The sequence below is a fragment of the Oncorhynchus mykiss genome, chromosome 18, assembly GCF_057628025.1.
Source record: "Oncorhynchus mykiss isolate SJ-2025 chromosome 18, ASM5762802v1, whole genome shotgun sequence".
Classification (NCBI taxonomy): domain Eukaryota; kingdom Metazoa; phylum Chordata; class Actinopteri; order Salmoniformes; family Salmonidae; genus Oncorhynchus; species Oncorhynchus mykiss.
In genome coordinates this window covers 6,170,580-6,195,937 of record NC_143039.1, presented here as the reverse complement: position 1 = coordinate 6,195,937, position 25,358 = coordinate 6,170,580, and the positions used below count along the sequence as shown (strand labels likewise).

The 25,358-nt window shown below is 47.0% G+C and overlaps 2 protein-coding genes across 4 annotated transcripts in view; both read right to left on the bottom strand.

Annotated features, from left to right (window-relative positions):
- The window catches only part of LOC110516944 (KLF transcription factor 5a), a 28,393-nt gene extending 23,478 nt beyond the window's left edge, over positions 1 to 4,915 (bottom strand). The window contains exon 1 of the mRNA XM_036972375.2: positions 4,253 to 4,915. Coding sequence (XP_036828270.2) covers positions 4,253 to 4,432 — 180 coding nt within the window. The 5' untranslated portion in view covers positions 4,433 to 4,915. The remainder of the gene's footprint in view (positions 1 to 4,252) is intronic.
- A 4,395-nt stretch (positions 4,916 to 9,310) lies between these two features.
- The window catches only part of LOC110495345 (progesterone-induced-blocking factor 1), an 85,690-nt gene continuing 69,642 nt past the window's right edge, over positions 9,311 to 25,358 (bottom strand). For 2 of the 3 annotated variants that reach the window (XM_090207001.1, XM_090207003.1), the window contains exons 16-17: positions 11,569 to 11,745; positions 9,311 to 9,522 (exon numbers count right to left, since the gene is read on the bottom strand). In XM_090207001.1, coding sequence (XP_090063127.1) covers positions 9,469 to 9,522; positions 11,569 to 11,745 — 231 coding nt within the window. In that variant the 3' untranslated portion in view covers positions 9,311 to 9,468. Of the gene's footprint in view, positions 9,523 to 11,568; positions 11,746 to 12,375; positions 12,540 to 25,358 lie in introns of those variants that run through there. The other variant, XM_090207002.1, reaches the window with a different exon arrangement.

Genomic DNA, 25,358 nt, shown 5'->3' with positions numbered 1-25,358 from the left:
CAGTCGCAGGTTTCCTCCAACAAGATGAACGACCCAAAACACACAGCTAAACACATCCATAGAATGAATTACAACAAACATTATTATGGAGAGGCCTTCTAATGAGTCCTGATCTGAATCCTACAGTCTGGAGAGGCCTTCTAATGAGTCCTGATCTGAATCCTACAGTCTGGAGAGGCCTTCTAATGAGTCCTGATCTGAATCCTACAGTCTTGAGAGGCCTTCTAATGAGTCCTGATCTGAATCCTACAGTCTGGAGAGGCCTTCTAATGAGTCCTGATCTGAATCCTACAGTCTGGAGAGGCCTTCTAATGAGTCCTGATCTGAATCCTACAGTCTGGAGAGGCCTTCTAATGAGTCCTGATCTGAATCCTACAGTCTGGAGAGGCCTTCTAATGAGACCTGATCTGAATCCTACAGTCTGGAGAGGCCTTCTAATGAGTCCTGATCTGAATCCTACAGTCTGGAGAGGCCTTCTAATGAGTCCTGATCTGAATCCTACAGTCTGGAGAGGCCATCTAATGAGTCCTGATCTGAATCCTACAGTCTGGAGAGGCCTTCTAATGAGTCCTGATCTGAATCCTACAGTCTGGAGAGGCCTTCTAATGAGTCCTGATCTGAATCCTACAGTCTGGAGAGGCCTTCTAATGAGTCCTGATCTGAATCCTACAGTCTGGAGAGGCCTTCTAATGAGTCCTGATCTGAATCCTACAGTCTGGAGAGGCCTTCTAATGAGTCCTGATCTGAATCCTACAGTCTGGAGAGGCCTTCTAATGAGTCCTGATCTGAATCCTACAGTCTGGAGAGGCCTTCTAATGAGTCCTGATCTGAATCCTACAGTCTGGAGAGGCCTTCTAATGAGTCCTGATCTGAATCCTACGGTCTGGAGAGGCCTTCTAATGAGTCCTGATCTGAATCCTACAGTCTGGAGAGTCCTTCTAATGAGTCCTGATCTGAATCCTACGGTCTGGAGAGGCCTTCTAATGAGTCCTGATCTGAATCCTACAGTCTGGAGAGGCCTTCTAATGAGTCCTGATCTGAATCATACAGTCTGGAGAGGCCTTCTAATGAGCCCTGATCTGAATCCTACAGTCTGGAGAGGCCTTCTAATGAGTCCTGATCTGAATCCTACAGTCTGGAGAGGCCTTCTAATGAGTCCTGATCTGAATCCTACAGTCTGGAGAAGGCATCCATCAAACCTGAGACAGCTGGAGCAGTTTGCTCAGGAAGAGCGGGCCGAACTACCTGTTAACAGGTGCAGGAGTCACCCATCAAACCTGAGACAGCTGGAGCAGTTTGCTCAGGAAGAGCGGGCCAAACTACCTGTTAACAGGTGCAGGAGTCACCCATCAAACCTGAGACAGCTGGAGCAGTTTGCTCAGGAAGAGCGGGCCAAACTACCTGTTAACAGGTGCAGGAGTCACCCATCAAACCTGAGACAGCTGGAGCAGTTTGCTCAGGAAGAGCGGGCCAAACTACCTGTTAACAGGTGCAGGAGTCACCCATCAAACCTGAGACAGCTGGAGCAGTTTGCTCAGGAAGAGCGGGCCAAACTACCTGTTAACAGGTGCAGGAGTCACCCATCAAACCTGAGACAGCTGGAGCAGTTTGCTCAGGAAGAGCGGGCCAAACTACCTGTTAACAGGTGCAGGAGTCACCCATCAAACCTGAGACAGCTGGAGCAGTTTGCTCAGGAAGAGCGGGCCAAACTACCTGTTAACAGGTGCAGGAGTCACCCATCAAACCTGAGACAGCTGGAGCAGTTTGCTCAGGAAGAGCGGGCCGAACTACCTGTTAACAGGTGCAGGAGTCACCCATCAAACCTGAGACAGCTGGAGCAGTTTGCTCAGGAAGAGCGGGCCGAACTACCTGTTAACAGGTGCAGGAGTCACCCATCAAACCTGAGACAGCTGGAGCAGTTTGCTCAGGAAGAGCGGGCCAAACTACCTGTTAACAGGTGCAGGAGTCACCCATCAAACCTGAGACAGCTGGAGCAGTTTGCTCAGGAAGAGTGGGCCGAACTACCTGTTAACAGGTGCAGAAGGCCTCCATCAAACCTGAGACAGCTGGAGCAGTTTGCTCAGGAAGAGTGGGCCGAATTACCTGTTAACAGGTGCAGGAGTCTCACTGAGAGCTACAGAGAACATTTGATTGCAGTGATTACCTCTGAAGGTTGTGCAACAAAATATGAGGTTTAAGGGTCCCATCATTTGTGTCCATGTCATTTTCATTTTGTTTTATTATATACAATACTATGTTGAATTAAAAAAAAGCAAAATAAAGAGTCTTATTTCTATTAAATAAATAATTAATAATTAAATATGGAATAATTACTTTAGTAAATGTCAAGTTATTTCAGAGAAAATGTTATTTTTTTTATTTTTTTGTGAAGAGGTACCAACAAACCTGAACATGTCTGTAATACAACTTCATCTATCATGTCAAACCTCATACAGATGGAGGATCATGATTTGACCTATATTGTCACAGCAAAATAATCCTGCAGCAATAGGATCTGAACGTTTAGTCCATAATGTTACGTGATTGGTCGATAGGCTATTAGCGGGCCAGAAAAGTAGACTACGTGGAAAAAGTGCAATACTGTAAAATATAATTGTGTGTTAGTAGTATGGGTTTATCGATGCAGGGGGAAATTCTCCGCAAGAAAAGAGTGATCAAATTAAGATACTACATCTGTATAGTCAATTTATTAAGAGTTCAGAACCAGTGTTTGACTGTGTCATGCTGAAACTATGTGGTGGCCAGTGGGATGAGGAGTCCGGTAGTAATGTCTGATAGGACAGACAGAGTCACCAGGCAGACATTTATCAAGTAGCCTTCAGTGAGCTGCTGTCACATTCCCCCCTCAGCTGTAAACTGTACACACACCAACCAGACCAGAGGGCTTTAAACAGGCACTATCTGCTTCCCAAACGGCACCCACAGGGCTGTGATTAAAACTAGTGCACTACATAGGGAATAGGGTTGCCATTAACTTCGGGTTAAAAGTAGTGCACTACATAGGGAATAGGGTTGCCATTAACTTCGGGTTAAAAGTAGTGCACTACATAGGGAATAGGGTTGCCATTAACTTCGGGTTAAAAGTAGTGCACTACATAGGGAATAGGGTGCCATTAACTTTGGGTTAAAAGTAGTGCACTACATAGGGAATAGGGTGCCATTTGGGACAGCAGCCTAATGACAGGTGGTCATGATGAAGGAATGAACCTGACTCTCTCTCTCTCTCCATTCCCTCTACTAAGGAGAAAAACTACACACACACACCATAATAAATACTATTCAGGCTCCACATAAATCACTCATTAAAGATCATCCAACTAATGGAGGAAATGGTTACTGGACATTGGCAAGGAAAAACACCCTCCCTGTTGGTGCTTCTCCTGTCCCGCAAAGTAACTGCTCTGTCCTGTTCTTTACGCAATGGCTTGCTGGCCGAAGGAAAGATTTTCTATTTCTGTCGTTTAGATCGTCCAGCTGTTAACTGGTCATGTATATCTGCCACAAGTGTTCCGATTAAGGCGGTCGGGCTGTCTGTCTGTCTGTCGACATTGCTGGGAAGTTTCTACCTACTATATCGGGTTGGGTCCGGACTCCGCACCGTGCGTTAGAGAGTAGATGGGATCGGACGGAGTCAGTTGTTGATGGTAATGGTAGCCAAGAAACCAATTGTGAGCGTGTGAGCAACTGGCACTGTCTGGCATAGCTGCCTGTCCTACCAGTTCCAATGAACTATGAGCTAAATGCGTCTTGCTATTTTTTTTAAACTAGGCAAGTCAGTTAAGAACAAATTCTTATTTACAATTACGGCCTAGGAACAGTGGGTTAACTGCCTGTTCAGGGGCAGAACGACAGATTTGTACCTTGTCAACTCGGGGGTTTCAATCCAGCAACCTTTCAGTTACTAGTCCAACACTCTAACCACTAGGCTACCTGCCGTTCCGACGATGTCACTCGTCCCCAATCATGTAATCTTCCTGCTGTGTCCCGACCCATAGGCCTACACATCGAATGATAAAATACTTACGACCATAACAACATCAGGAGACGTTATTATTACGCACCATTAAAGCGCCAATCTCCTCTACATTTTTTATAATACTATAGAATTCCCCACATCACAGCAAAACGAACAGCCTCAGTGCTTTGCAACATGCCAACCAACCTCGCCCATTCTGAGATAAAGAATAGCCTACACCGGGGAGAACATCTCAACACTGACAAACTACATTACCTGGTGCGCGTATTCACTCTGTCCACTCCTTTCCGTCAGTAGGTTCTTGGTATCGAAACCGAACAGAGCCGACTCCTCGGCCGGGAAGCCTTCCGAAAGCATGGGCTTGAGCAGGGTGTAGAACATCTCGTCCTGCCCGGTCCCGGTCCCAGCGCTCATCGTGATCAGCGTCGCGGCCATATAGATTTACTCCCCACCGGAATAACAAGGTGCGAGCGGCCGCAATAATAATCATATAATAACGACAGAGGCGACAGATGAAACGGGACGGTGCATGAGAGGACTGACTGTAGCTATGTATATTATTCAAGCCTGTGTGCAGTCTAATTAGCGATCTCGTCTGACTGGGTTATCCACTTTGTCTCGGTTCGGTAGGACTGGAGTCTGTTGGGATAGTTCAAAGCTTCTGCTCTTTTCTATCCATGTCAACTCATGCGATGAGAGGAAGCGAGGCGGGCGTGGGGCAGGTTCAGTCGGTTTAGTGTTTCAAAAAAGAGGCAGGGCGTGGCCAACAAATAAGACAGAACAGAACGCCTCACACACCGTCAAAAAGCCTTTTGTACAACAACAGTAAACAGCTCCCCGGCACCGAGACCCCCTTCACAGAGGGCTTCTCTCTCCCTAAAGCCCCGTTTACTAAATATGTAGCTAGGTTACACACATTCCAAGGAACGCTCATTATTATCTATATACTCACCATGTTTCGTGTTCTCAAGCTTTGACCTGCATCATTTCACAGGGTTCCCTCCCTGTGCTTCAAGAACATTTTCTATCAACACCAAATAAAATCATTTTTTTATTTATCACATGTATGTACATTCTGTGGAATGTGCCTCTACTGGGAATATTAAACTATAGTCGACACGTTTATTTTCATCCCTTAATTTATTCATATTCTGAATGATTCTTCTCAGAAGTTTACGTCATACATATTGAAGGTATTTTCAAGGTTCATTGTTAAAACTAGAACTAGTTCAGAAAGTGATTGGATGACCAGGGTGATGTAACCGCTGACCAGGGTGATGTAACCGCTGACCAGGGTGATAAACCCGCTGACCAGGGTGATGTAACCACTGACCAGGGTGATGTAAGCGCTGACCAGGGTGATAAACCCGCTGACCAGGGTGATGAAACCGCTGACCAAGGTGATAAACCCGCTGACCAGGGTGATGGAACCGCTGACCAGGGTGATAACCCCACTGACCAGGGTGATGGAACCGCTGACCAGGGTGATAAACCCGCTGACCAGGGTGATGGAACCGCCGACCAGGGTGATAAACCCGCCGACAAGGGTGATGGAACCGCCGACCAGGGTGATGGAACCGCCGACCAGGGTGATGGTACTGCCAACCTGGGTGATGGAACTGCCGACCTGGGTGATGGAACAGCCGACAAGGGTGATGGAACCGCCGACCAGGGCGATGGAACTGCCGACCAGGGTGATGGAACTGCCGACCGGGGTGATGGAACAGCCGACCAGGGTGATGGAACAACCGATCAGGGTGATGGAACAACCGACCAGGGTGATAGAACCGCTGACTCCAGGGTGATGGAACCGCTGACCAGGGTGATGGAACAGCCGATCAGGGTGATGGAACAGGCTGTTTTCATGCACACATCTTAGGGACTGCAGAAGTCTAGGAGGGGAGTGGACCAGGGTGATGGAACCGCCGACCAGGGTGATGGAACAGCCGACCAGGGTGATGGAACAGGCTGTTTTCATGCACACATCTTAGGGACTGCAGAAGTCTAGGAGGGGAGTGGACTAGGGTGATGGAACCGCCGACCAGGGTGATGGAACAGCCGACCAGGGTGATGGAACTGGCTGTTTTCATGCACACATCTTAGGGACTGCAGAAGTCTAGGAGGGGAGTGGACCAGGGTGATGGAACCGCCGACCAGGGTGATGGAACAGCCGACCAGTGTGATGGAACAGGCTGTTTTCATGCACACATCTTAGGGACTGCAGAAGTCTAGGAGGGGAGTGGACCAGGGAGGTCGCCATAAACCCAAAGTTGCTACCCGACTGGCACAGACCATATTCATTTCAAAACGATCCTTCACCTCCAATACACAGATCAAGTTAACGATCCTTCACCACCAATACACAGAAAGAGTTAACGATCCTTCACCACCAATACACAGATCAAGTTAACGATCCTTCACCTCCAATACACAGATCAAGTTAACGATCCTTCACCACCAATACACAGAAAGAGTTAAAGATCCTTCACCTTCAATACACAGAAAGAGTTAACGATCCTTCACCTTCAATACACAGAAAGAGTTAACGATCCTTCACCTCCAATACACAGAAAGAGGTAACGATCCTTCACCACCAATACACAGAAAGAGTTAACGATCCTTCACCACCAATACACAGAAAGAGTTAAAGATCCTTCACCTCCAATACACAGAAAGAGTTAACGATCCTTCACCACCAATACACAGATCAAGTTAACGATCCTTCACCACCAATACACAGAAAGAGTTAACGATCCTTCACCTTCAATACACAGAAAGAGTTAACGATCCTTCACCACCAATACACAGAAAGAGTTAACGATCCTTCACCTTCAATACACAGAAAGAGTTAACGATCCTTCACCACCAATACACAGATCAAGTTAACGATCCTTCACCACCAATACACAGAAAGAGTTAACGATCCTTCACCACCAATACACAGATCAAGTTAACGATCCTTCACCTCCAATACACAGATCAAGTTAACGATCCTTCACCACCAATACACAGAAAGAGTTAACGATCCTTCACCTCCAATACACAGATCAAGTTAACGATCCTTCACCTCCAATACACAGATCAAGTTAACGATCCTTCACCTCCAATACACAGATCAAGTTAACGAACCTTCACCTCCAATACACAGATCAAGTTAACGATCATTCACCTCCAATACACAGAAAGAGGTAACGATCCTTCACCTTCAATACACAGAAAGAGTTAACGATCCTTCACCTCCAATACACAGAAAGAGTTAACAATCCTTCACCTCCAATACACAGAAAGAGTTAACGATCCTTCACCACCAATACACAGAAAGAGTTAACGATCCTTCACCACCAATACACAGAAAGAGTTAACGATCCTTCACTTTCAATACACAGAAAGAGTTAACGATCCTTCACCACCAATACACAGAAAGAGTTAACGATCCTTCACCACCAATACACAGAAAGAGTTAACGATCCTTCACTTTCAATACACAGAAAGAGTTAACGATCCTTCACCACCAATACACAGAAAGAGTTAACGATCCTTCACTTTCAATACACAGAAAGAGTTAACGATCCTTCACCACCAATACACAGAAAGAGTTAACGATCCTTCACCACCAATACACAGAAAGAGTTAACGATCCTTCACCTCCAATACACAGAAAGAGTTAACGATCCTTCACCTCCAATACACAGAAAGAGTTAACGATCCTTCACCACCAATACACAGAAAGAGTTAACGATCCTTCACCACCAATACACAGAAAGAGTTAACGATCCTTCACCTTCAATACACAGAAAGAGTTAACGATCCTTCACCACCAATACACAGAAAGAGTTAACGATCCTTCACCTCCAATACACAGAAAGAGTTAAAGATCCTTCACCTCCAATACACAGAAAGAGTTAACGATCCTTCACCTTCAATACACAGAAAGAGTTAACGATCCTTCACCACCAATACACAGAAAGAGTTAACGATCCTTCACCACCAATACACAGAAAGAGTTAACGATCCTTCACCACCAATACACAGAAAGAGTTAAAGATCCTTCACCACCAATACACAGATCAAGTTAACGATCCTTCACCTCCAATACACAGAAAGAGTTAACGATCCTTCACCACCAATACACAGAATAAGTTAATTGATCCTTCACCACCAATACACAGAATGTTCTGGAATGGATGCTAAGCTCAGAAACATAGAAAGAAAGGAACATTGAGAGGAGGGAGGGAGGGAGGGACGGAGGGAGTAATTTAAGCAATTCAGGCGGACAGACGGGCTCAATAATATGACACCGATAAGAGTCATGAGTCTGAAAACATCAAGGTATGCCTACCATTTCTATTTTTAAAGCCAATGCCTTCTTGCCTTTCGTCTAACAAATCAAATAGCGGAGAGGAGGAGGAGCTACTGCCTGAGCTGCTGTCCCCTCTACGAGATGACTGCTGTCCCCTCTACTAGATGACTAACAGTCAAACTACTGCCTGAGCTGCTGTCCCCTCTACTAGATGACTGCTGTCCCCTCTACTAGATGACTAACAGTCCCCTCTACTAGATGATGACTGCTGTCCCCTCTACTAGATGACTACTGTCCCCTCTACTAGATGACTGCTGTCCCCTCTACTAGATGACTGCTGTCCCCTCTACTAGGTGACCAACAGTCAAACTACTGTCTGAGCTGCTGTCCCCTCTACTAGATGACTGCTGTCCCCTCTACGAGATGACTGCTGTCCCCTCTACTAGATGACTGCTGTCCCCTCTACGAGATGACTGCTGTCCCCTCTACTGTCTGAGCTGCTGTCCCCTCTACTAGATGACTAACAGTCAAACTACTGCCTGAGCTGCTGTCCACTCTACTAGATTACTAACAGTCAGGGTCAGGGCTAAGGTCAGGGCTAGGGTCAGGGCTAGGGTCACGGCTAGGGTCAGGGCTAAGGTCAGGGCTAGGGTCAGGGCTAGGGTCACGGCTAAGGTCAGGGTTAGGGTCACGGCTAGGGTCACCGCTAGGGTCAGGGCTAGGGACACCCCTAGGGTCAGGGCTAGGGTCACCTCTAGGGTCAGGGTTGATTCAGGAGGAGGGCTAGGGTCACCTCTAGGGTCAGGGTTGATTCAGGAGGAGGGCTAGGGTCAGGGCTAGGGTCAGGGTTGATTCAGGAGGAGGGCTAGGGTCAGGGCTAGGGTCAGGGCTAAGGTCAGGGCTAAGGTCAGGGCTAGGGTCACCTCTAGGGTCAGGGTTGATTCAGGAGGAGGGCTAGGGTCAGGGCTAAGGTCAATGCCAAGCAAAACAGAAATGTGAAGACGAGTAGAGTGTAGTTTTGAAAGATTTTTATATAAAACATAGCAAGCCAACCGATTACAACAGTACAGCACAACATACACATATAAACTATTACCAATACAGTAGTGTAAATAAAACCAGTACGGAGTGTCCACACACATCCCATCTGCACCACCTGTAAGGCCATTGGTCATTCAGGTGGGAACTTGACTTTCCTGTACCATTCAGGAGCTTCCTTATTGGTCTGGAAGAGAGAGAGAGAACATGAGTCAGTCCAGGGGAAATGTCACCTTATTTGTAATACGGCTGGTGATGCATTGAGCTTTGTATTACTCAACAATAACAAATTGGATACGGAAGTCACCTCTACTGGAGGGTTGGTCTACTGGAGGACTGGTCTACTGGAGGACTGGTCTACTATAGGGCTGGTCTACTGGAGGACTGGTCTACTGGAGGACTGGTCTACTGGAGGACTGGTCTACTAGAGGGCTGGTCTACTGGAGGACTGGTCTACTGGAGGGTTGGTCTACTGGAGGACTGGTCTACTAGAGGACTGGTCTACTGGAGGACTGGTCTACTGGAGGACTGGTCTACTGGAAGACTGGTCTACTGGAAGACTGGTCTACTGGAGGACTGGTATACTGGAGGACTGGTCTACTGGAGGACTGGTCTACTGGAGGACTGGTCTACTGGAGGGTTGGTCTACTGGAGGACTGGTCTACTGGAGGACTGGTCTACTGGAGGACTGGTCTACTAGAGGGCTGGTCTACTGGAGGACTGGTCTACTGGAGGGTTGGTCTACTGGAGGACTGGTCTACTAGAGGACTGGTCTACTGGAGGACTGGTCTACTGGAGGACTGGTCTACTGGAAGACTGGTCTACTGGAAGACTGGTCTACTGGAGGACTGGTCTACTGGAGGACTGGTCTACTGGAGGGTTGGTCTACTGGAGGACTGGTCTACTGGAGGACTGGTCTACTGGAGGACTGGTCTACTGGAGGACTGGTCTACTGGAGGGTTGGTCTACTGGAGGACTGGTCTACTGGAAGACTGGTCTACTGGAGGGTTGGTCTACTGGAGGACTGGTCTACTGGAAGACTGGTCTACTGGAGGGTTGGTCTACTGGAGGACTGGTCTACTGGAAGACTGGTCTACTGGAGGGTTGGTCTACTGGAGGACTGGTCTACTAGAGGGCTGGTCTACTGGAAGACTGGTCTACTGGAAGACTGGTCTACTGGAGGACTGGTCTACTGGAGGACTGGTCTACTGGAGGACTGGTCTACTGGAGGACTGGTCTACTAGAGGACTGGTCTACTTGAAGACTGGTCTACTGGAGGACTGGTCTACTGGAGGGTTGGTCTACTGGAGGACTGGACTACTGGTCTACTGGAGGACTGGTCTACTGGAGGGTTGGTCTACTGGAGGGTTGGTCTACTGGAGGGTTGGTCTACTGGAGGGTTGGTCTACTGGAGGACTGGTCTACTGGAGGACTGGTCTACTGGAGGACTGATCTACTGGAGGGTTGGTCTACTGGAGGACTGGTCTACTGGAGGACTGGTCTACTGGAGGACTGGTCTACTGGAGGGTTGGTCTACTGGAGGACTGGTCTACTGGAGGACTGGTCTACTGGAGGACTGGTCTACTGGAGGGTTGGTCTACTGGAGGACTGGTCTACTGGAGGACTGGTCTACTGGAGGACTGGTCTACTGGAGGACTGGTCTACTGGAGGGTTGGTCTACTGGAGGGTTGGTCTACTGGAGGACTGATCTACTTTTCGGACTGGTCTACTGGAGGGTTGGTCTACTGGAGGACTGGTCTACTGGAGAACTGGTCTACCGGAAGGTTGGTCTACTGGAGAACTGGTCTACCGGAAGGTTGGTCTACTGGAGGACTGATCTACTTTTCGGACTGGTCCACCGGAGGATTGGTCTATAGGAGGACTGGTCTACTGGAGGGTTGGTCTACAGGAGGACTGGTCTACAGGAGGACTAGTCTACTGGAGGTGTTGGTGAGGATATGGATGTTAACAATCACAAATAGCACCCAAAATGTTGCCCAAATGGCCCCCTATATAGGGCCTTGGTCTAAAGTAGTGCACTATATAGAGAATAGGGTTCTATAGGGCCCTGGTCTAAAGTAGTGCACTATATATAGGGAATAGGGTTCTATAGGGCCCTGGTCTAAAGTAGTGCACTATATAGGGAATTGGGTTCTATAGGGCTCTGCAGTGTTAATCTGTGTGGGTGTGTACAGTATCTGTGTGGGTGTGCGTGTGAAGGGTTTTCACTCACGAACACGGTGGGTTTGGGTCTGTGTCTGTGAGGGTTCTGCTCATCCTCCTCTGTGGTCCTGCTGAGGTTTTTGGGTCTGCTGAAGGCCAGCTCCGCCCCAGCCCCGCCAGGATCCAGGAAGGGCTCAGTCTTTCTGGACCTCATACTGAGCAGAACCTGCTTCATCACAGATAACTCCTAGAGAGAGGACAGAGGGGGGAGGGGTCAGTCTTTCTGGACCTCATACTGAGCAGAACCTGCTTCATCACAGATAACTCCTAGAGAGAGGACAGAGGGGGGAGGGGTCAGTCTTTCTGGACCTCATACTGAGCAGAACCTGCTTCATCACAGATAACTCCTAGAGAGGACAGAGGGGGGAGGGGTCAGTCTTTCTGGACCTCATACTGAGCAGAACCTGCTTCATCACAGATAACTCCTAGAGAGGACAGAGGGGGGAGGGGTCAGTCTTTCTGGACCTCATACTGAGCAGAACCTGCTTCATCACAGATAACTCCTAGAGAGAGGACAGAGGGGGGAGGGGTCAGTCTTTCTGGACCTCATACTGAGCAGAACCTGCTTCATCACAGATAACTCCTAGAGAGGACAGAGGGGGGAGGGGTCAGTCTTTCTGGACCTCATACTGAGCAGAACCTGCTTCATCACAGATAACTCCTAGAGAGAGGACAGAGGGGGGAGGGGTCAGTCTTTCTGGACCTCATACTGAGCAGAACCTGCTTCATCACAGATAACTCCTAGAGAGAGGACAGAGGGGGGAGGGGTCAGTCTTTCTGGACCTCATACTGAGCAGAACCTGCTTCATCACAGATAACTCCTAGCGAGAGGACAGAGGGGGGAGGGGTCAGTCTTTCTGGACCTCATACTGAGCAGAACCTGCTTCATCACAGATAACTCCTAGAGAGAGGACAGAGGGGGGAGGGGTCAGTCTTTCTGGACCTCATACTGAGCAGAACCTGCTTCATCACAGATAACTCCTAGAGAGAGGACAGAGGGGGGAGGGGTCAGTCTTTCTGGACCTCATACTGAGCAGAACCTGCTTCATCACAGATAATTCCTAGAGAGGACAGAGGGGGAAGGGATTACAATAGACAATAGGAGAGTCTACAGGACAGGAGACCAGATTACAATAGACAATAGGAGACCAGATTACAATAGACAATAGGAGACTAGATTACAATAGAGATTACAATAGGTAATAGGAGAGTCTACATGACAGCAGACCAGATTACAATAGAGATTACAATAGGAGACCAGATTACAATAGACAATAGGAGAGTCTGGAGAGAGACAGCAAACCAGATTACAATAGACAATAGGAGACCAGATTACAATATAGATTACAATAGGATTACAATAGGTAATAGGTGAGTCTACATGACATCAAACCAGATTACAATAGGATTACAATAGGATTACAATAGGAGACCAGATTACAATAGACAATAGGAGAGTCTACATGACAGCAGACCAGATTACAATAGACAATTGGAGACCAGATTACAATAGACAATAGGAGACTAGATTACAATAGGATTACAATAGGAGACCAGATTACAATAGAGATTACAATAGGATACCAGATTACAATAGACAATAGGAGAGTCTACATGACAGAAGGCCAGATTACAATAGACAATAGGAAACCAGATCACAATAGACAATAGGAGACTAGATTACAATAGACAATAGAGTGTCTACAGTGTAGTGACTAGTAGCTAGTTGGTTACAGAGCAGTGTGGTGACTAGTAACTAGTTGGTTACAGAGCAGTGTGGTGACTAGTAACTAGTTAGTTACAGAGCAGTGTGGTGACTAGTAGCTAGTTGGTTACAGAGCAGTGTGGTGACTAGTTGGTTACAGAGCAGTGTGGTGGCTAGTTAGTTACAGAGCAGTGTTGTAGCTAGTAGGATATAGAGTTGTTTTTTAGTTAGTTGGCTAGTAGCTAGTTGGTTACAGAGCAGTGTTTTAGTTAGTGGCTAGTAGCTAGTTGGTTACAGAGTAGTGTTTTAGCTAGTTAGTTACAGAGCAGTGTTGTAGCTAGTTGGTTACAGAGCAGTGTTTTAGCTAGTTAGTTACAGAGTAGTGTTGTAGCTAGTAGCTAGTTGGTTACAGAGAAGTGTTTTAGCTAGTAGCTAGTTGGTTATAGAGCAGTGTTTTAGCTAGTTAGTTACAGAGCGGTGTTTTAGCTAGTTGGCTAGTTGGTTACAGAGCAGTATTGTAGCTAGTAGCTAGTTGGTTACAGAGCAGTATTGTAGCAAGTAGCTAGTTGGTTACAGAGCAGTGTTTTAGCTAGTAGCTAGTTGGTTACAGAGCAGTGTTTTAGCTAGTAGCTAGTTAGTTACAGAGCGGTGTTTTAGCTAGTTGGTTACAGAGCAGTATTGTAGCTAGTAGCTAGTTGGTTACAGAGCAGTGTTGTAGCTAGTAGCTAGTTGGTTACAGAGAAGTGTTTTAGCTAGTAGCTAGTTGGTTATAGAGCAGTGTTTTAGCTAGTTAGTTACAGAGCGGTGTTTTAGCTAGTTGGCTAGTTGGTTACAGAGCAGTATTGTAGCTAGTAGCTAGTTGGTTACAGAGCAGTATTGTAGCAAGTAGCTAGTTGGTTACAGAGCAGTGTTTTAGCTAGTAGCTAGTTGGTTACAGAGCAGTGTTTTAGCTAGTTGTTTACAGAGCAGTGTTTTAGCTAGTTGGTTACAGAGCAGTGTTTTAGCTAGTTGGCTAGTTGGTTACAGAGCAGTGTCTAGTTGGTTACAGAGCAGTGTTTTAGCTAGTAGCTAGTTGGTTACAGAGCAGTGTTTTAGCTAGTTAGTTACAGAGCAGTGTTGTAGCTAGTAGCTAGTTGGTTACAGAGAAGTGTTTTAGCTAGTAGCTAGTTGGTTATAGAGCAGTGTTTTAGCTAGTTAGTTACAGAGCGGTGTTTTAGCTAGTTGGTTACAGAGCAGTATTGTAGCTAGTAGCTAGTTGGTTACAGAGCAGTATTGTAGCAAGTAGCTAGTTGGTTACAGAGCAGTGTTTTAGCTAGTAGCTAGTTGGTTACAGAGCAGTGTTTTAGCTAGTTGTTTACAGAGCAGTGTTTTAGCTAGTTGGTTACAGAGCAGTGTTTTAGCTAGTTGGCTAGTTGGTTACAGAGCAGTGTCTAGTTGGTTACAGAGCAGTGTTTTAGCTAGTAGCTAGTTGGTTACAGAGCAGTGTTTTAGCTAGTTGGCTAGTTGGTTACAGAGCAGTGTTTTAGCTAGTAGCTAGTTGGTTACAGAGCAGTGTTTTAGCTAGTAGCTAGTTGGTTACAGAACAGTGTTTTAGCTAGTTGGCTACAGAGAAGTGTTTTAGCTAGTTGGCTACAGAGCCGTCAGGAACGTTGTGGCTCTGGGTCGATTGGCTACAGAGCCGTCAGGAACGTTGTGGCTCTGGGTCGGTTGGCTACAGAGCCGTCAGGAACGTTGTGGCTCTGGGTCGGTTGGCTACAGAGCCGTCAGGAACGTTGTGGCTCCGGGTCGGTTGGCTACAGAGCCGTCAGGAACGTTGTGGCTCCGGGTCGGTTGGCTACAGAGCCGTCAGGAACGTTGTGGCTCCGGGTCGGTTGGCTACAGAGCCGTCAGGAACGTTGTGGCTCCGGGTCGGTTGGCTACAGAGCCGTCAGGAACGTTGTGGCTCCGGGTCGGTTGGCTACAGAGCCGTCAGGAACGTTGTGGCTCCGGGTCGGTTGGCTACAGAGCCGTCAGGAACGTTGTGGCTCTGGGTTGGTTGGTTACAGAGCAGTGTTGTAGCTAGTTGGCAACAGAGCAGTGTTTTAGTTCGTTGGCAACAGAGCCGTCAGGAACGTTGTGGCTCTGGGTCGGTTGGTTACAGAGCAGTGTTGTAGCTAGTAGCTAGTTGGTTACAGAGCAGTGTTGTAGCTAGTTGGCTACAGAGCAGTGTTGTAGCTAGTTGGTTACAGAGCAGTGTTGTAGCTAGTTGGTTACAGAGCAGTGTTGTAGCTAGTTGGTTACAGAGCAGTGTTGTAGCTAGTTGGCTACAGAAACGTCAGGAACGTTGTGGCTCCGGGTCGGTTGGCTACAGAGCCGTCAGGAACGTTGTGGCTCTGGGTTGGTTGGTTACAGAGCAGTGTTGTAGCTAGTTGGCAACAGAGCAGTGTTTTAGTTCGTTGGCAACAGAGCCGTCAGGAACGTTGTGGCTCTGGGTCGGTTGGCTACAGAGCCGTCAGGAACGTTGTGGCTCTGGGTCGGTTGGTTACAGAGCCGTCAGGAACGTTGTGGCTCCGGGTCGGTTGGCTACAGAGCCGTCAGGAACGTTGTGGCTCCGGGTCGGTTGGCTACAGAGCCGTCAGGAACGTTGTGGCTCCGGGTCGGTTGGCTACAGAGCCGTCAGGAACGTTGTGGCTCCGGGTCGGTTGGCTACAGAGCCGTCAGGAACGTTGTGGCTCTGGGTTGGTTGGTTACAGAGCAGTGTTGTAGCTAGTTGGCAACAGAGCAGTGTTTTAGTTCGTTGGCAACAGAGCCGTCAGGAACGTTGTGGCTCTGGGTCGGTTGGTTACAGAGCAGTGTTGTAGCTAGTAGCTAGTTGGTTACAGAGCAGTGTTGTAGCTAGTTGGCTACAGAGCAGTGTTGTAGCTAGTTGGTTACAGAGCAGTGTTGTAGCTAGTTGGTTACAGAGCAGTGTTGTAGCTAGTTGGTTACAGAGCAGTGTTGTAGCTAGTTGGCTACAGAAACGTCAGGAACGTTGTGGCTCCGGGTCGGTTGGCTACAGAGCCGTCAGGAACGTTGTGGCTCTGGGTTGGTTGGTTACAGAGCAGTGTTGTAGCTAGTTGGCAACAGAGCAGTGTTTTAGTTCGTTGGCAACAGAGCCGTCAGGAACGTTGTGGCTCTGGGTCGGTTGGCTACAGAGCCGTCAGGAACGTTGTGGCTCTGGGTCGGTTGGTTACAGAGCCGTCAGGAACGTTGTGGCTCCGGGTCGGTTGGCTACAGAGCCGTCAGGAACGTTGTGGCTCCGGGTCGGTTGGCTACAGAGCCGTCAGGAACGTTGTGGCTCCGGGTCGGTTGGCTACAGAGCCGTCAGGAACGTTGTGGCTCCGGGTCGGTTGGCTACAGAGCCGTCAGGAACGTTGTGGCTCCGGGTCGGTATCAGCCCTCTATTTCTCGCCATGTGGACACATGCCCTGGCTGTCCCTCTGGCATTTCAAACAGCCAGGCCCTCTCTAATACGCCAGGCCTAATATGAGGAGCAGCTGTCTGCCAGGCCTGAGGGGTACATACTTGATGCCAGTGGGCCAGTGGTAGAATGCTGCGGTTGTGAATAGCGAAGCAGAACATTTCTCGAATCAAGTTCCGTTATCAGCTCTGCGTCTGCGTCTGAAATGGAAGGATATGATACGAGAGGCGTCTTGTCAGCATGTCTTATGGGGGGAAACTCGATGGAGGCCGAAAACAATCTGTGTCATTCTGATGAACTGTTTGACGTTTTTTTATTTACTCAATTCAAGTGAGAGCAATTACAATTTAAATTCACTTAAATAAAAAACGGACTCAGAATTGACCCTACGATGGATTGATATTTGAGATACTTTAGTTACTGTACATCATTAGGCAGTAGGCTGTACACTGAGCGGACTAAACATTAAGAACACCTGCCCTTTCCGTGACATGCCAGGTGAAAGCTATGATCCCTTACTGATGCCACTTGTTAAACCCACTTCCACTAAGGATGTTGAATAACTTCAGACACGCGGAACATGGACTGGGTGTGTCTGCCGTTCAGAGGGAAAGACGAAGGACGGAAGTGCCGTTGAACAGGGTTTGAACCTACAGTCACATCATGGACTGGGTGTGTCTGCCGTTCAGAGGGAAAGACGAAGGACGGAAGTGCCGTTGAACAGGGTTTGAACCTACAGTCACATCATGGACTGGGTGTGTCTGCCGTTCAGAGGGAAAGACGAAGGACTGAAGTGCCTACAGTCACATCATGGACTGGGTGTGTCTGCCGTTCAGAGGGAAAGACGAAGGACGGTGACCAGGGTTTGGCAGTAGACGCCAGGCACTGTGTAGTCTAGTACATTTGTGTGTAGTTAGGTAGGTAGGTCCAATGATTAGCGTTGTTTCACATATTCGGTGGCTTGATTCAGCTGGTAATAAGCTTGCTAATTTAGTTAGCTAGCGAGGTAACGTTTAGAAACAACCAGGATCATTTCAACTCACCCCCTTTCGTGGTTCGAGGAAATCATTTTCAGAGAACAGTCCTCTTTTTGATCGTCTGGCACGCCAACGTTAGCTAGGGTACACCATTCACCACAGCAAGTCGTAGTTGATTGTAGATAGTCAGCTAACTACTACTATCGTTGCTAGCGTGGGGTTAGTTGGCAGTACACCCCCTTGATGTGTCACCGGTTTGTGTCAAGAACTGCTCAGTCAGCGTATAGAGGGGGGGTCAACATTAGAGAGGTGTTGTTATACTCAGTGTATAGTAGGATGTACAGGGGGGGTCAACATTAGAGAGGTGTTGTTATACTCAGTGTATAGTAGGATGTACAGGGGGGTCAACATTAGAGAGGTGTTGTTATTCTCAGTGTATAGTAGGATGTACAGGGGGGGTCAACATTAGAGAGGTGTTGTTATACTCAGTGTATAGTAGGATGTACAGGGGGGTCAACATTAGAGAGGTGTTGTTATACTCAGTGTATAGTAGGATGTACAGGGGGGGGTCAACATTAGAGAGGTGTTGTTATACTCAGTGTATAGTAGGATGTACAGGGGGGGGTCAACATTAGAGAGGTGTTGTTATACTCAGTGTATAGTAGGATGTACAGGGGGGTCAACATTAGAGAGGTGTTGTTATACTCAGTGTATAGTAGGATGTACAGGGGGGTCAACATTAGAGAGGTGTTGTTATACTCAGTGTATAGTAGGATGTACAGGGGGGTCAACATTAGAGAGGTGTTGTTATACTCAGTGTATAGTAGGATGTACAGGGGGGTCAACATTAGAGAGGTGTTGTTATACTCAGTGTATAGTAGGATGTACAGGGGGGGGGGGGGTCAACATTAGAGAGGTGTTGTTATACTCAGTGTATAGTAGGATGTACAGGGGGGGTCAACATTAGAGAGGTGTTGTTATATATCTTTTTTTTTCTCCAAGATCGCATAGCAGTTCAGACGTCTTTTGTCCTCGTCTTGTCGTGTCCTGTATATATATATATTTACAACTTTTTTTCACATACATTTTATTTTTATTTTCCATCAACTCATCTTCTAAACACTCTCCTGCAACCAGCCTCACCAATTTATATTTATAAAAAAGTATTATTTACCTCAGATCTGCAATCCTTCAGGAAGCTAGCCAGAAACTCCAGGAGGCTGGCCAGAAACTAGCCAGAAGCTAGCCAGGAGCTAGCCCAGAAGCTAATCAGAAGCTAACCACGGTTTGTGGTCATCGGCTGTCCTTTAGTTCGAAAATCTATCGAAAATCTATCGCCAGTTTTGTACGGCGCAGCGCGGCTCGGGAAACGGAACATACCGGACCATTTTTTTTTTCTCTTCATGTCCCTGGATTTCAACTGCTCTCTGGACGTTCATACCCGGATCTCACAGCTAGCTAGCTGCTATCCGTGTGACAGTCGGCTTTCGTCGATTCCGGAGCAAACATCGATTGTTCCGGTGCTAGCCAGCTCCGTCAATCACGCCTGAGTTCCATCATTCACTCCTGGGCTGCAGTCACCTATCCGGACCCGTTTCACTGCCTACGCGGAGCCCCACCGGGCCTTCACAACCGGACTGCCGACGTTATCTACCTGAAGGAGATCCGGCTGGCTCCTCTGTCGCGACGTTACCGGAACGCCCATCTGCGGCCCGCTAACCGTTAGCTGTCTTTCCGGCTGCTATCTGAATAGACAATCGGACAATTTATTTATTTGAATTATTATGTTTTCTTCTCGGGCCTCTATAACTATATCTATTGTTCTTATTTTTGTTGTTGTGTGATTTGGATTAATCCCCTCTACCACACGGAACCCCACTAATCTACTGACCGAACGCAAGAGGTGGCTAACAACAGACTCCATCCTATGCTAGCTTGCTACCGGTTGGCTTGGCTAGCTGTCTAAATCGCCGTGACCCTAAACCAACCTCTCCACTCACTGGACCCTTTTGATCACTCGACTAAGCATGCCTCTCCTTAATGTCAATATGTCTTGTCCATTGCTGTTCTGGTTAGTGTTTATTGGCTTATTTCACTGTAGAGCCTCTAGTCCTGCTCACTATACCTTATCCAACCTATTAGTTCCACCACCCACATATGCAATGACATCTCCTGGTTTCAATGATGTTTCTAGAGACAATATCTCTCTCTTCATCACTCAATACCTAGGTTTACCTCCACTGTATTCACATCCTACCTTACCTTTGTCTGTACATTATACCTTGATGCTATTTTATCGCCCCCAGAAACCTCCATTTACTCTCTGTTCCAGACGTTCTAGACGACCAATTCTTATTGCTTTCAGTCGCACCCTTATTCTACTCCTCCTATGTTCCTCTGGCGATGTAGAGGTGAATCCAGGCCCTGCAGTGCCTAGCTCCACTCCTATTCCCCAGGCGCTCTCTTTTGACGACTTCTGTAACCGTAATAGCCTTGGTTTCATGCATGTTAACATTAGAAGCCTCCTCCCTAAGTTTGTTCTTTTCACTGCTTTAGCACACTCTGCCAACCCGGATGTTCTAGCTGTGTCTGAATCCTGGCTTAGGAAGACCACCAAAAATTCAGACATTTTAATTCCAAACTACAACATTTTCAGACAAGATAGAACTGCCAAAGGGGGCGGTGTTGCAATTTACTGCAAAGATAGCCTGCAGAGTTCTGTCCTACTATCCAGGTCTGTACCCAAACAATTTGAACTTCTACTTTTAAAAATCCACCTTTCTAAAAACAAGTCTCTCACCGTTGCCGCCTGCTATAGACCACCCTCTGCCCCCAGCTGTGCTCTGGACACCATATGTGAACTGATTGCCCCCCATCTATCTTCAGAGCTCGTGCTGCTAGGCGACCTAAACTGGAACATGCTTAACACCCCAGCCATCCTACAATCTAAACTTGATGCCCTCAATCTCACACAAATTATCAATGAACCTACCAGGTACCTCCCCAAAGCCTTAAACACGGGCACCCTCATAGATATCATCCTAACCAACTTCCCCTCTAAATACACCTCTGCTGTCTTCAACCAAGATCTCAGCGATCACTGCCTCATTGCCTGCATCCGTAATGGGTCAGCGGTCAAACGACCTCCTCTCATCACTGTAAAACGCTCCCTGAAACACTTCAGCGAGCAGGCCTTTCTAATCGACCTGGCCGGGGTATCCTGGAAGGATATTGACCTCATCCCGTCAGTAGAGGATGCCTGGATATTTTTTAAAAATGCCTTCCTAACCATCTTAAATAAACATGCCCCATTCAAGAAATTTAGAACCAGGAACAGATATAGCCCTTGGTTCTCCCCAGACCTGACTGCCCTTAATCAACACAAAAACGTCCTATGGCGTTCTGCATTAGCATCGAACAGCCCCCGTGATATGCAGCTGTTCAGGGAAGCTAGAAACCATTATACACAGGCAGTTAGAAAAGCCAAGGCTAGCTTTTTCAAGCAGAAATTTGCTTCTTGCAACACTAACTCAAAAAAGTTCTGGGACACTGTAAAGTCCATGGAGAATAAGAACACCTCCTCCCAGCTGCCCACTGCACTGAAGATAGGAAACACTGTCACCACTGATAAATCCACCATAATTGAAAATTTCAATAAGCATTTTTCTACTGCTGGCCATGCTTTCCACCTGGCTACTCCTACCCCTGTCAACAGCACTGCACCCCCAACAGCAACTCGCCCAAGCCTTCCCCATTTCTCCTTCTCCCAAATCCATTCAGCTGATGTTCTGAAAGAGCTGCAAAATCTGGACCCCTACAAATCAGCCGGGCTAGACAATCTGGACCCTTTCTTTCTAAAATTATCTGCCGAAATTGTTGCCACCCCTATTACTAGCCTGTTCAACCTCTCTTTCGTGTCGTCTGAGATTCCCAAAGATTGGAAAGCAGCTGCGGTCATCCCCCTCTTCAAAGGGGGGGACACTCTTGACCCAAACTGCTACAGACCTATATCTATCCTACCATGCCTTTCTAAGGTCTTCGAAAGCCAAGTCAACAAACAGATTACCGACCATTTTGAATCTCACCATACCTTCTCTGCTATGCAATCTGGTTTCAGAGCTGGTCATGGGTGCACCTCAGCCACGCTCAAGGTCCTAAACGATATCTTAACCGCCATCGATAAGAAACATTACTGTGCAGCCGTATTCATTGATCTGGCCAAGGCTTTCGACTCTGTCAATCACCACATCCTCATCGGCAGACTCAACAGCCTTGGTTTCTCAAATGATTGCCTCGCCTGGTTCACCAACTACTTCTCTGATAGAGTTCAGTGTGTCAAATCTGAGGGTCTGTTGTCCGGACCTCTGGCAGTCTCTATGGGGGTGCCACAGGGTTCAATTCTTGGACCGACTCTCTTCTCTGTATACATCAATGAGGTCGCTCTTGCTGCTGGTGAGTCTCTGATCCACCTCTACGCAGACGACACCATTCTGTATACTTCCGGCCCTTCTTTGGACACTGCGTTAACAACCCTCCAGGCAAGCTTCAATGCCATACAACTCTCCTTCCGTGGCCTCCAACTGCTCTTAAATACAAGTAAAACTAAATGCATGCTCTTCAACCGATCACTACCTGCACCTACCCGCCTGTCCAACATCACTACTCTGGACGGCTCTGACTTAGAATACGTGGACAACTACAAATACTTAGGTGTCTGGTTAGACTGTAAACTCTCCTTCCAGACCCATATCAAACATCTCCAATCCAAAGTTAAATCTAGAATTGGCTTCCTATTTCGCAACAAAGCATCCTTCACTCATGCTGCCAAACATACCCTTGTAAAACTGACCATCCTACCAATCCTCGACTTTGGCGATGTAATTTACAAAATAGCCTCCAATACCCTACTCAACAAACTGGATGCAGTCTATCACAGTGCAATCCGTTTTGTCACCAAAGCCCCATACACTACCCACCATTGCGACCTGTACGCTCTCGTTGGCTGGCCCTCGCTTCATACTCGTCGCCAAACCCACTGGCTCCATGTCATCTACAAGACCCTGCTAGGTAAAGTCCCCCCTTATCTCAGCTCGCTGGTCACCATAGCATCTCCCACCTGTAGCACACGCTCCAGCAGGTATATCTCTCTAGTCACCCCCAAAACCAATTCTTTCTTTGGCCGCCTCTCTTTCCAGTTCTCTGCTGCCAATGACTGGAACGAACTACAAAAATCTCTGAAACTGGAAACTCTTATCTCCCTCACTAGCTTTAAGCACCAACTGTCAGAGCAGCTCACAGATTACTGCACCTGTACATAGCCCACATATAATTTAGCCCTATCAACTACCTCTTTCCCAACTGTATTTAATTTATTTATTTATTTTGCTCCTTTGCACCCCATTATTTTTATTTCTACTTTGCACATTCTTCCATTGCAAAACTACCATTCCAGTGTTTTACTTGCTATATTGTATTTACCTTGCCACCAAGGCCTTTTTTTGCCTTTACCTCCCTTCTCACCTCATTTGCTCACATTGTATATAGACTTGTTTATACTTTATTATTGACTGTATGTTTGTTTTACTCCATGTGTAACTCTGTGTTGTTGTATCTGTCGAACTGCTTTGCTTTATCTTGGCCAGGTCGCAATTGTAAATGAGAACTTGTTCTCAACTTGCCTACCTGGTTAAATAAAGGTAAAATAAAAAAAAATAAATAAAAATACTCAGTGTATAGTAGGATGTACAGGGGGGGTCAACATTAGAGAGGTGTTGTTATACTCAGTGTATAGTAGGATGTACAGGGGGGTCAACATTAGAGAGGTGTTGTTATACTCAGTGTATAGTAGGATGTACAGGGGGGGGTCAACATTAGAGAGGTGTTGTTATACTCAGTGTATAGGAGGATGTACAGGGGGGGGTCAACATTATAGAGGTGTTGTTATACTCAGTGTATAGTAGGATGTACAGGGGGGTCAACATTAGAGAGGTGTTGTTATACTCAGTGTATAGTAGGATGTACAGGGGGGGTCAACATTAGAGAGGTGTTGTTATACTCAGTGTATAGTAGGATGTACAGGGGGGGGTCAACATTAGAGAGGTGTTGTTATACTCAGTGTATAGTAGGATGTACAGGGGGGGGGGGGTCAACATTAGAGAGGTGTTGTTATACTCAGTGTATAGTAGGATGTACAGGGGGGGTCAACATTAGAGAGGTGTTGTTATACTCAGTGTATAGTAGGATGTACAGGGGGGTCAACATTAGAGAGGTGTTGTTATACTCAGTGTATAGTAGGATGTACAGGGGGGTCAACATTAGAGAGGTGTTGTTATACTCAGTGTATAGGAGGATGTACAGGGGGGGGTCAACATTAGAGAGGTGTTGTTATACTCAGTGTATAGTAGGATGTACAGGGGGGGGGGGGGGTCAACATTAGAGAGGTGTTGTTATACTCAGTGTATAGTAGGATGTACAGGGGGGGGTCAACATTAGAGAGGTGTTGTTATACTCAGTGTATAGTAGGATGTACAGGGGGGGTCAACATTAGAGAGGAGTTGTTATACTCAGTGTATAGTAGGAGCCTCTCTCTCTGTACTGTACAGTGTGATTCTACAAACAAGCCTCTCTCTCTGTACTGTACAGTGTGATTCTACAAACAAGCCTCTCTCTCTCTGTACTGTACAGTGTGATTCTACAAACAAGCCTCTCTCTCTGTACTGTACAGTGTGATTCTACAAACAAGCCTCTCTCTCTGTACTGTACAGTGTGATTCTACAAACAAGCCTCTCTCTCTGTAATGTACAGTGTGATTCTACAAACAAGCCTCTCTCTCTGTACTGTACAGTGTGATTCTACAAACAAGCCTCTCTCTCTCTGTACTGTACAGTGTGATTCTACAAACAAGCCTCTCTCTCTGTACTGTACAGTGTGATTCTACAAACAAGCCTCTCTCTCTGTACTGTACAGTGTGATTCTACAAACAAGCCTCTCTCTCTGTACTGTACAGTGTGATTCTACAAACAAGCCTCTCTCTCTGTAATGTACAGTGTGATTCTACAAACAAGCCTCTCTCTCTGTACTGTACAGTGTGATTCTACAAACAAGCCTCTCTCTCTGTACTGTACAGTGTGATTCTACAAACAAGCCTCTCTCTCTGTACTGTACAGTGTGATTCTACAAACAAGCCTCTCTCTCTGTACTGTGCAGTGTGATTCTACAAACAAGCCTCTCTCTCTGTACTGTACAGTGTGATTCTACAAACAAGCCTCTCTCTCTGTACTGTACAGGGTGATTCTACAAACAAGCCTCTCTCTCTGTACTGTGCAGTGTGATTCTACAAACAAGCCTCTCTCTCTCTGTACTGTACAGGGTGATTCTACAAACAAGCCTCTCTCTCTGTACTGTACAGGGTGATTCTACAAACAAGCCTCTCTCTCTGTACTGTACAGTGTGATTCTACAAACAAGCCTCTCTCTCTGTAATGTACAGTGTGATTCTACAAACAAGCCTCTCTCTCTCTGTACTGTACAGTGTGATTCTACAAACAAGCCTCTCTCTCTCTGTACTGTACAGTGTGATTCTACAAACAAGCCTCTCTCTCTGTACTGTACAGTGTGATTCTACAAACAAGCCTCTCTCTCTGTACTGTACAGTGTGATTCTACAAACAAGCCTCTCTCT